Here is a 12,132-nt window from a genome sequence, read left to right as displayed (position 1 = left end):
TATTCTTGGAACTTTGCATTCAGATGGGAATATCTTTCCTTTTCTCCTTTGCTTTTCACTTCTCTTCTTTTCACAGCTATATGTAAGGCCTCCTCAGACAGCCATTTTTTGCATTTCTTTTCCATGGGGATAGTCTTGATCCCTGCTCCTGTACAAAGTCACAAACCTCAGTCCAGAATTCATCAGGCACTCTATCAGATCTAGTCCCTTAAATCTATTTCTCACTTCCACTGTATAATCATAAGGGATTTGATTTAGGTCATACCTGAATGGTCTAGTGGTTTTCCCTACTTTCTTCAATTTAAGTCTGAATTTGGTAATAAGGAGTTCATGATCTGAGCCACAGTCAGCTCCTGGTCATGTTTTTACTGACTGTATAGAGCTTCTCCATCTTTGGCTGTGAAGAATATAATCAATCTGATTTCGGTGTTGACCATCTGGTGATGTCCATGTGTAGAGTCTTCTCTTGTGTTGTTGGAAGAGGGTGTTTGCTAGACCAGTGCGTTCTCTTGGCAACACTCTATTAGCCTTTGCCCTGCTTCATTCTGTACTCCAAGGCCAAATTTGCCTGTTACTCCAGGAGTTTCTTGACATCCTATATTTGCATTCCAGTCCCCTATAATGAAAAGGACATATTTTGGGGGGTGTTAGTTCTAAAAGATCTTGTAGGTCTTCATAGAATCGTTCAGCTTCTTCAGCGTTACTGGTTGGAACATAGACTTGGATTCCTGTGATACTGAATGGTTTGCCTTGGAAACGAACAGAGATTATTCTGTCAATTTTGAGATTGCATCCAAGTACTGCATTTCGGACTCTCTTGTTGATCATGATGGCTACTCCATTTCTTCTAAGGGATTCCTGCCCATAGTAGTAGATATAATGGTCATCTGAGTTAGATGACCAGTCCCCTTTAGTTCGCTGATTCCCAGAATGTCGACGTTCACTCTTGCCATCTCCTATTTGACCACTTCCAATTTGCCTTGATTCATGGACCTAACATTCCAGGTTCCTATGCAATATTGCTCTTTACAGCATCAATTTTGTCAATTATACCACAGTAAAGTTGAAAAGGTTTTCTTTCATTTAATTACACCAGGCACATTGGGAGTTATTCCATTGCTCATTTTAGGCACTTGATCTCGTGCTTAAAATACGTATTTACATTTTTATTTCTGAACCCGTACACATTCTCCTCCTCCTTTACAAAAGACAAAGTTCTAACGGTGCTTCACCTGAACTCTGGGTACTCATATACACGTGTGTGGGCATGTGCACGGCTCTGTCCATGCACACGTGCGGGTGTGTTTGTGCGTGCAAGTGTGTGTCTGTGTACTTTTCCAAAGCTCATTTTTGGCCATGCGTTCCTCTCTGTTGCATCTCACTGTCTCTCTGCCATCTCTTAGTATCCCTTTCTGTGTGAAAACAGTCAGTATCTAAGAACTTGCACCTCTGGAAATGCCTTCTCTCACCGTCATTCTCTTTTTAACAAGTTGCTTGAGAACACTCTATTTGGAATCCAGCGTGTGACTCAAGTACTAGGAGAGGAAAACGCTTGTGAAGGTTAAGGGCCCCATGCCCCCAGAGCCCACCTCCTGTCTCAGGACCTGGCGGGTTGAGGCTGAGGCACGGCCCACACCGGGAGGCTGAACCTCCTGGAAGCTGGGGATGTGCTCTGCGTGAAGCTCTCACTTCTGCCCCTTGCAAGTACTCCGACTCAGGGGAACTCCTCCTGGTTAATTCCCTGACGGCATGGCTCCAGTATCCATAGCGCCCCCTTTTGGTAGGGGGCAGTCTGCTCCCTGTGGGCTGGTCATTCTCTTGATAATCTGCGTTTTCCACAGGAAGTAGTTTCAGGACATTTTTAGGGCCTCAGTCCAGTCCGCCTTGATTTTCCTTTTTTTATTTGAAATTTACTTAAAAGAGAATTAACTGTTTCAAATTGTATAATTCAGCGCGAAATAATTTTTAAATTTAACCTGCAGTTTCTCAGTTTACTATGAAAGGTCAAGATACAGATGTTACTTCCATTTATTTTTACAAATATGTAGTTAATTAACCTATTGTTGACGTCGCTGCGCCACACAGGCTCTCCGTTGCAGGGTGTGGGGTCTTTAGCTCGAGTGTGCCGTGTCTGGATCCCTGGCCGCTGATCCCGCCCAGGCCCCTAAGTATGAGCACCGAGTCTCAGTCAGGAGCCCAGCAGGGCGGCCCTCAGGTGTCACGTGCACATGCATGAGTCCCAGCCCTTCGCAGGTCGGTTCTCATCAGTAAAGGAGGCTCCGTTATTTGCTTCCTCAGCCGTTGCTGTCTGTCGTGAGCGTCTTCCCGTCTGACACTTAGGACAGATACCACACTGGCCCTCAGCACAGGCCCGCCTCTCCTGAATCTCCCTGTCTGCACTCTGTGCTGCACTCTGGACCATTTCCTCAATGCTATGCTCCGACTTCATACGTGGTCGCTTAGCTGCCTTCTTGGCTGCATGACTTTTTAACGTGTTGAATCTACTGTATTGTTCACGTCTAAAATTTTCACCTCTTTTCAGTGACCACCTGTTCTACAAAATAATCCACATGCTTGCCTCCCTTTATTTTTCTGTGACCATGGTTCCCTCTGTGTGTCCACATGGGTGGAAACCTTACTCTGACCCCGAGATGATCCCTGCCGCCGGGGCCACACCGCCAACCTCTCATGCTTTGCTGTGGTTCCCCTCCATTTGGGGAACTTTCTGTCTGCCCTTGTCTGTGGCTACATGTTTCAGAAACACTCTCCAAGCACGTCTCAGTGTTAGAAGGAGAGGAGGCTCTGGGTGGGTACCACACTCACCCACTTTGGTGCAGTCTCAGCCCGCAGCCCTTCACGTCCACCCTCTCCTGCTGTCACCTCGTCTGGAAATTGACCATGACGACAGCAGCAAGAGCCTGCAGCCCCTCTGAGGGCTGGGGTCGGGACAACAGGCAGAGAAGGAACCTCAGGCGCAGAGAAAGGGCACCACTGCCCCAGGTACATGAGCAGCAGGCACACATTTACTAGGAGCATCTGTTTTCCAACAGAGTGAGAGCTCTGACCCCAATCAATACCCCCTAAAGCTTGCAGGTGACGACAAGACTGGGAGGACACTGTGCCCAAGGACCCCGGGCCCTGAGGAGGCAGGAAGCACCCAGGGGCTTGTTCCAAGGAAGGCGGGCTGGACGGTGATGCGATACAGAGAGATGCCCTGAAGGGGGCTGCCATGGGGGAAACCCACACCCCGGGGCAGTGGAGGAGTCAGTTTCCTTCCTTATTCCCTGAAGCCTCCTCTGGGCTCTCGGCCACATGGACTCCACTGAGCCCAGAGACACTCTGATCGTTTGTCCCTCATAAAGAGCAGATTTGTGGACACAGAGGGGAAGGAGAGGGTGGGACGAATGGAGAGAGTAGCATGGAAATGCGCACACCAGCACGTGTAAAACAGACCACGCGGGAATGTGCCCTGTGACTCAGCGAGCTCACACAGGGCTCTGTACAACCCAGAGGGGAGGGAGGTTCTAGAGGGAGGGCATGTGACACACACGGCCGATCCATGCTGATGTATGGCAGAACCAGCACCATATTGTAAAGTAATGATCCAGCATTTAAAAAAAAGTGTGTCTCTGGGTATCTGAGCCCTATGGGCAGCAAGAGACAGCATCCTCCCCAAAGCATCTCCAGCACCTGCTGACCCCGTGCACGGAGAGGACCCCCAGGGACCTGCTGATGGGCGGGCAGAGGAGGAAGCAGACCCCGAGGGGAGGCTGTCAGAGGGAAGGACATGCCCTGCTTGACCACACCTGAAACGGGTGTCTCAGGAACACACTGGGACTGTCACAGGAACAACGCCTGGCTTTCAAGAAGAGGCTGTTCCCCTTCCTGTGGGGACACTGATGTGACAGCCACGTGACAGGAAGCCCCAGTCCCGGAGAGGACACACCCTGTGGTCCGTCTGTCCGGAGGACACCCAGGTCTCTTCCATCCTCACAGCCTGGACTGCAGGGAAGAGACACCATGGCCCCCGCGCTCCCTGCCCTGCTCTGCCTTGGTGAGATGGGAGGGGCAGGGGGAGCCCTGGTCTAGAGGGACCTCCAGCCAGCCTGCTCCATCAGGGGACCCCAGGGCCCAGGAGACTCCCGGGGTGGAGAGGCGCTGCTCAGGGCTGAGGGCACACCTCTCACAGGGCGCTCTCTTCCAGGGCTGAGTGTGGGCCTGAGGAACCAGGTGCAGGCCGGTGAGTCTGTCCCAGGGCCCAGCTCCCTCCTCTCGTGGGGACAAGGTCACCCCCAGGCCGTGGGCATGGGGAGGGCAGCTCGGGGGTCACGGAGGGGGAGTCTGGGAGGGCTGGGCTGAGAGCCGGCACCTGGGGGAGATGCCTGGTGAGCCCGCCTCTGATTTCCTTCCAGGGACCCTCCCCAAACCCACCATCTGGGCTGAGCCAGGCTCTGTGGTCTCCTGGGGGAGCCCCGTGACCATCTGGTGTCAGGGTCCCCCGGGGGCCCAGGAGTTCCATCTGGATAAAGAGGGAAACCCAGTTTTCTGGGACAGAGAGAAACCCCCGGGTCCCGGGGACAAGGCCAGGTTCTCCATCCACTACATGAGAGACGACCACGCAGGGAGCTATCAGTGCTACTACGGAACCCGCACTGGCTGGTCAGAGCGCAGTGACCCCCTGCAGCTGGTGGTGACAGGTGAGGGACTCTCGCGGGCCTCGGGCTCTGCCCTCGGGAGGGCACCTGCTCTCAGGGGCTGTCCGTCTCACAGCCCAGCCCTGGGGAGGGGAGGGGAGGCGAGGGTGGGGGCCCCACGGAACCAGCTGCCTCCTTCTCTCCTAGGACCCTACGGCAAACCCAGCCTCTCAGCCCTGCCGAGCCCTGTAGTGATGTCGGGAGGGAATGTGACCCTCCAGTGTGGCTCCCGTTGGGGATTTAACAGATTCCTTCTAACCAAGGAAGGAGAAGACGAGTCCTCTCGGGCCCTGGATGGACAGCGAATGCTCGACGGGCAGACCCAGGCCCTGTTCCCCGTGGGCCCCGTGACCCCCGGGCACAGGTGGACGTTCAGATGCTACAGCTTTTACAGGCACAGCCCCCGGGTGTGGTCAGCCCCCAGCGACCCCCTGGAGCTCCTGGTCTCAGGTGAGGAATCCCGTCCTGACCCCATACATTTGTGCAGACAAGACAACGTACTGGGGTCTCTGCTCCCAGGGGAGCCCCTGTGAGAGGGTGGGGAGAGGAGCGTGGGGCTCACAGGACAGACACAGAGACTGAGACACGGCGAGGCCTGGGGCCGGGCCGGGAGAGGGGGTCCACAGGGGAAGCGGTCCCTACAACCCAGCGCGTGTCTCTCCCCAGGGCTGTCTGGGAAGCCCTCCCTCCTGACCCCGCAGGGCCCTGTCGTCACCTCTGGACAGAACCTGACCCTCCAGTGTCGCTCTGACGTTGGCTACACCAGATTCGCTCTGTCCAAGGTGGGGGGACAGGACCTCCCCCAGCGCCCTGCCCAGAGGCCCCAGGGGGGGCTCTCTCAGGCCGACTTCCCCCTGGGCCCGGTGGGCACCGTCCACAGGGGCCAGTACAGATGCTACGGTGGACACGGCCTCTCCTCCGAGTGGTCGGCCCCCAGTGAGACCCTGGAGCTGCTGGTGGCAGGTGAGGAGCCAGCGGGTCAGTCGGGGACCAGACTCTGCACAGGCCCCACTGGGGAGCCCCAGGGATGATGCTGGGACCAGGGGGAGGGGTCCCGGGGAGGGACAGAGAGACAGGGGTTGGGGAGGGGAGAGACTCTGAGAAACAGAGACAGCGCTGAGGGGCCAGAGAGGCCCGCGGAGTCTCGCTCAGAACCAGGCCCGGCGCCCGCACCCCCTTCCTCTCTGCAGGACGGCTCAGAGACAGACCCTCCCTCTCGGTGCGGCCGGGCCCCTCGGTGGCCCCGGGGAGAATGTGACCCTGCTGTGTCAGTCAGGAGAGAGGACGGACACCTTCCTTCTGTCCAAGGAGGGGGCAGCCATCGCCCCCTGCGTCTGCGCTCCCAGGACCAAGACGGTCGGTACCAGGCCGAGTTCTCCTTGAGCCCTGTGACCTCAGCCCACGGGGGCACCTACAGGTGCTACGGCTCACTCAGCACAGACCCCTACCTGCTGTCACAGCCCAGTGAGCCCCTGGCGCTCGTGGTCGCAGGTGAGGCCCAGTCTGTCCGTCTCACTCAGCAGCTCGGGGCTCTGCCCTGGGAGCGCAGGGCGGTGGTGGAGGAGGGGGCGCTGAAGGAGGGGCCCCTGAGGGAGGGGCCTCGGAGCCCGCGCCCCGCCCCTTCCTCCCGCACTGGGGTCCCGGAGGGGCAGGTGGGCAGTGGGAGGGTCTCGGGGAGGCCACAGGGCCGTGCAGGGCAGAGGTGGGTGAGGTGGGGTCCTCCGGTCAGCCCAGCGTACGCCTTCCTGGGCTCATTCCCAGGACCCAGTCTCCCAGCCACAGACCCAGATCCGAACCTGGGGAGTCTCGGGGCTCTCTGCTCAGGGGAGACAGCTCACCCCAGGGCATTTTAACATTCTCTGAGAGGACAAGGCCCCTCAGATCGTCAAGGGGTGGCAGGGGAGTCAGGCAGAGATGGCGCCAGAGCCACAGGCTGCAGGGGCCTGAGGCTGCTGGATGGGGTTCAGTCTGTGGAGAAGCAGGTCCGCCCCCACCACATCCTGCCCCCGGAGGCTGCAGGGATCACTTCCTCCCGCGGGCAGATTCCAGCTGGCAGACACAGAGGGCTGAGCGAGCGTCTGTAGGGGGAGGTGGATCCGTGGGAGCCACGGTTGGGTCCCACCCCGGGACCCCACAGACCACTGATCAGGGGCGGGGTCCCACCCCAGGACCCTGCAAACACCACTCAGGGGCGGGCCGCACCCTGGGACCCCACAGACCACCGCTCATAGGGGTCCACCCCGGGACCCCACAGACCACTGCTCAGGGGAGGGCTCCACCCCACCCTGTGCTGTCGGAGCTCCTTCAGCTCAGGGTCCTGACAGGAACGTCTGAGACAGTAAGATAGAGAGACCCCAGGAGTCTCCCGAGGAGGACACGGCCCACCCACAGCCTCCCTTCACGACACTCGGGCTCGGCTGATACCCTCCCCCAGCACCGCTGTCAGACCAGCGAGTGTGAACAAGGACAGCGTCCCTGTCAGGAGTTGGGCTCGGGGCTGCGTCTTCTCACGGGAGGCAGGTGCCCTGGGCACACACAGTGAGTAACGGGGCCGGCGCTGACCTGTGTGCCCTCACCCCAGACTACACGGTGCAGAATCTCACCCGGATGGGCCTCGCGGCTTCGGTCCTGCTGCTCCTCGGGATCCTTCTCTGCCAGGCTTGGCACGACCACGGAGGAGCCCGAGATGCAGCCCGGAGCTGAGCACCGGGACCCCGCACCGCCCAGAGCGCAGGAGCCCGGGACGCGAGCTTCTGGTGTAGGAGCTTCTGGATGAGCCTCTGACCCTGGGGGAGAGATGAGCCGCAGGGTGGGAGGAGGCCCAGGCGTCCCCAGGGGGCTCGGCCTCTGCTCACAGGGCCCCCTCCCTCCTGGGGAGGATGCCCCGGCTCCCGGCTGCTCTCACCCCTGGCCCGAGGCGCATCCCACATGGCAGGGGTGGGTCCTCACCCTGCATGCCCGCAGGCTCTGTCCACTCGCATGGAGGACGTGAGCCTCATTGTTCATGCCCGCCGTCTCTGGTGTGCGCAATGACCTCCATCTCTTCTCAGAAACAGAATGCTGTTAAAGTAACTGAATAAATGGGTTAAATGGGGCCCTGTTTGGAACAGTTGGATCCTAAACTCTTCCCTGAGCCCCCTCTGGACCCTGCATGCCCCTCCTCCTTGTCCGAGGACACCCGCTGTAGTCTCTCCAGAAACACTGTCAGTGTGAAGGGACACCCTGGCGTTTGAAGTGACCGTCAGGGCTACACTGGTAAATGAGCTCAGGAATATATCGTTTTGTAAAGAGCCCCGATATGGGGTTTCCCTGGTGGTGAAGAATCTGCCAGCCAATGCAAGAGACACGGGTTCAATCCGTGATCCTGAAGACCCCACACGCCAGGGAGCAACTGAATCCATGAGCCGCAGCAACAGAGGCCGGCACGTCCTGGAGCCCGCGCACTGCCAGAGAGGCCAGTGCTGCAGAAGCCCAGACACCAAAGCGAGGGAACAGCCCCACTCACATAACCAGACACACCCCCGCAGCAACACAGACCTGGCACAGACAAAATCATCAGGCAATAAATGCTTAAAGGGCCCAGTGTGAACTGTGTGTCTCTTTGGGGCCAACGCACTCTGTGGCCAACCTCAAGGAGCCTGGGTGAACGCGCTGAAGGCCGGGTGGGAAGGAAGGAGCAGGTGGACTTTCCTACAGGCTGAGTCTGGTGCAGCCAGCCCCCACTGATGGCCCCATGGGCACAGATGTGTCCTTCTCATTACAATCACATAGGATCATCTCCACCTCAGTTTTATGCCCCAGGGACCCTGAAATGAGATGCCCACCTCCTAGTTCATCTGTAAGAGAGGGAAAGAGAAAACCATGGAGGAGACAAGGCTGACTCTGACGAATCCCAGCACATCATGGGTAGGGGTACTCATCAGCCCGGTCAATCTGGAGAGTCGACAGCAACTCTCAGTTAAAGGGAAGAGACACAGCGCTGGCCCACAGTTGTATAACCCAGAGGAAGATGCGTGCACAGCCACGCGTGTACAAGGAGAAAAAGGACACGTGGGTTGTTCACAGTAGAAAAAGTTACAGAAATCACTTTCACCAAAATGAATGGTTTGGTGTGTATATATGCGACAGAATTTTATACAAAAAATGCACAAAGCTGGACTGCTACAGGAACACAGGTCAGTTTTCAAGCATGATGGTGAATAAGTGAAACACGACCGTAGGAGTCCAGTGCATCACATCAAATTCAAAAGGGAACAACGTGGGACTCAAATACACAAAATAAGAACTGAGACGGGAGGAACAAGAGCTGCTACCGGGTTTCCCTGGTGGCTTGGCGGATAAGAATCCAGCCGCCAACGCAGGGGATGCGGGTTCCATCCCTGCTGCGAGAAGATCCCCGCTCAGGCTGCAAATGCTGAGCCCGCGGGCCCAAAGCCGTGCCCTGCGACAAGACACACCATCAAAGTGAGGAGCCCAGGCACCGCAGAGAAGGGAAAACCCTCCTGTGCTCAGCTAAATGGGAGGAAAGCCCCTGGGCAGCGAGGAAGACCCAGCACCATCCTCTGTCGCTCAGGCCTGTCTGACTCTTTGAGACACCATAGACAGTAGTAGCCCACCAGGCTCCTCTTGGCAGCAAGGAAGACCCAGCACCATCCTCTGTCCCTCAGGCATGTCCGACTCTGTGACCGCATGGACTGTAGCCCACCAGGCTCCTCTAGGCAGCGAGGAAGACCCAGCACCGTCTGTCCCTCAGGCGTGGTCTGACTCTGTGCGACCACATGGACTGAGGCCACCAGGCTCCTGTGTCCATGAGATTCTCTAGGTGAGATACTGGAGTGGGTTGCATTGCCCTCCTCCAGGGGATCTTCCCCACCAAGGGATCAAACTCAGGTTTCCCAAGTAGCAGGCAGATTCTTTACCATCTGAGCCACCAGGGAAGTCCAGCACAGCCAAAACTAATAAATTTTTAAAAAATGATACCTCAGAGATACAAAAGTTTATAAGAGAGTACTAAGAACCACTGTGTGCTCAGCCATCCGACAGCAAACCTGGAAGACATGCACGAGTCTCTAGAGACACACAGCCCACCAGAACGGAGGCAAGAAGACCCAGACAGCCTGAACAGACCGGCCAATGGAAGCGACACAGAATCTGTAATAACACCAATTGAAACTCCATGCAAACCAGAGGCCAGAACTGGATGGCTTCACGGAGGACTTCTACCAAACTGACAAAGAGGAACTTATATGACCCTCTTCACACTCTCCCAGGAGACTGAAGAGGACGAAACACTCCCAAAGTCCTTCTATGAGCCACCGTCACGCCGATACCTAAACCAGACAAAGACACAATCAAAAAAGAAGTTACAGAACAGAGCGCTTTATGAACATAAACGCAAAATGGGCAACAAAATATTAGCTAACCGAATTCAACAACACACAAAAAGAATCACACGCCATGATCAACTTGGATTCATACCAGAGTCACAAGGATAATTCAACATGTGCAAATCGATCAATGTAAGTCACCACATCAACAAGAGAAAAGACAAAACAACATGCTCGTCTTAATAGGTTCAGAGAAAGCACTGATAAAATGCAACATCCATTCATCATAAAAGGTCTCGCCAAAGTGAGTACAGAGGGAAGACATCTCAACGTAATAAAACCGATTTATGACAAGCACACAGTCAACACAGTCCTCAAAGGTAACAAGCGGAAAGCCTTTCTAGAACTCTGGGACAAGGTAAGGATGCCCACTCTCACCATTTGTGTTCAACACACCACTGGAAGTCCTAGTCATAGCAATCAGGCAAGAAAAAAAAAAAGGATTCAACTTGGGGCAGGAAGGAGGCAAAACTGTCCCTGTATGCAGATGACGTGATACTGCATTTACAAAACCCTGAAGACTGCACACACAAACTGCAGAACCGAGGGAGGGGGCACCTGGTCTGGGGAGTGGGCAGGTGGGTTGTCTGGGTCTGCAGTCTGTTCGTGTGTGTGTGTGTGTGTGTGTGTCTGTGTGTGTGTCTGTGTGCCCGCGCTTGTGCTCAGTCATGTCCAACTCTTTGTGACTCCACAGACAGTAGCCTGCCAGGCTCGTCTGGGCATGGATTCTCCAGGTAAGAATACTGAGGTGGGCTTCCATGTCCTTCTCCAGGGGATCTTCCCCACCCAGGGATCGAACGTGAGTCTCTGCACGTCCTGTGCTGGCAGGCAGATTCTTTACCACTGAGCCACCTGGGGAGCCCGAGTGCAGCCTACCATCACTCCGTTTCTCTCATTCAAAAACAGCGCAAGATACCTGCTTACTCTTCTCGGTTTTCCCTGTGTATGTGGACTATCAGGGCTTCCCAGGGGGCACTAGGGGTGAAGAGCCCCCTGCCAGTGCAGGAGACGTAAGAGACTTGGGTTCAATCCCCGGGTGGGGAAGATCCCCTGGAGGAGGGCATGGCCACCCCCTCCAGTATTCCTGCCTGGAGAATCCCGTGCACAGAGGGGCGTGGCAGGCTACAGGCCGTGGGGTCGCAAAGAGTCAGACATGGCTGTAGTGACTGAGCATGCACACTAGTTAACTATCGTTTCTGTTTTCCATTTCTGGCCTCACTGTGACACATTTCAGAAATTTTAATCAGCGCTTTAAGCAAGATGGCAGATCGGGAAGTCCCAGCCCTCATCTCGCACAGAAACACTGATAAACCGGGATTATTTGGGCCTAATGACCTTTAAGCAAACTGAAGAATCCAGCTAGTGAGCTGCAACACCTTGGATGAGCAAAAAAAGCAACAAGAACCACTTCAAAAGGATAAACGGAGGAGGTTCTGTTTCCCTGTCTCCCCTCCCACAAGCTGGCAGAGCTCAGCGCTGAGAGGACCCTCCTTGGGCCCAGGCCCCTCCTCCTCAGGAGGACAGTGGATGCAGCCGCGCCACGTCCCCAGGCTCCAGTCCGCTGCCTCAGAGACCGCCTCGCTGCTCAGCTCATGAGAGCACCAGGCCACAGACACACTTGGGGCCACAAAGCAGGAAGAGAAGGGATCGGGGCTCTGTGCGGCCGGCTCGGCCTCGGGGCTTAGAGGAGCATGGGGTCCTCAGACTTCTCCTTCAGGGCAGGGGCACAACGGGGCGGGGGCACAGCATCGTTCCCCGGACGGGAGGGCGGGGGAGCCTCATGTCCACAGAGCACGTCTCTGAGGCTCCAGAATCTCTAACTGGGCTGGGGGCAAAATCCCACCATATATCCGAGAGGAGGCGGCTGCTTCTCCCAGCGCACAGACAGCAAAGCAGAGCCACAAGAAACACTGAGAATCGGGAACCATGACTCTGCCCAGGGAAGCAGAGAAATGGCAAGAAAACGGGAGATCTATGAGCTCCCTTATCACGGAAAACAGTTGTCCCGAAGCAGCTCAGTGAATTGATCTTCCACAAGGTGCCAAGAACAG

General features: G+C 56.1%; 1 protein-coding gene across 1 annotated transcript; it reads left to right on the top strand.

The window, feature by feature from the left end:
* The first annotated feature begins 3,866 nt into the window (after positions 1 to 3,866).
* On the top strand, positions 3,867 to 8,273 carry LOC113888888 (leukocyte immunoglobulin-like receptor subfamily A member 6). The gene is given in 9 exon segments (XM_027535856.1): positions 3,867 to 4,054; positions 4,205 to 4,240; positions 4,413 to 4,697; positions 4,842 to 5,144; positions 5,361 to 5,657; positions 5,885 to 5,935; positions 5,938 to 6,012; positions 6,015 to 6,185; positions 7,276 to 8,273. Coding segments are annotated over 9 exon segments (1,374 nt in total). The 5' UTR covers positions 3,867 to 4,020; the 3' UTR covers positions 7,398 to 8,273.
* Positions 8,274 to 12,132: the final 3,859 nt, after the last annotated feature.

Source organism: Bos indicus x Bos taurus, unplaced genomic scaffold (genome assembly GCF_003369695.1).
Source record: "Bos indicus x Bos taurus breed Angus x Brahman F1 hybrid unplaced genomic scaffold, Bos_hybrid_MaternalHap_v2.0 tig00002862_arrow_arrow_obj, whole genome shotgun sequence".
NCBI classification, from domain to species: Eukaryota; Metazoa; Chordata; class Mammalia; order Artiodactyla; family Bovidae; genus Bos; species Bos indicus x Bos taurus.
This window is presented reverse-complemented; position numbering and strand designations above follow the sequence as displayed.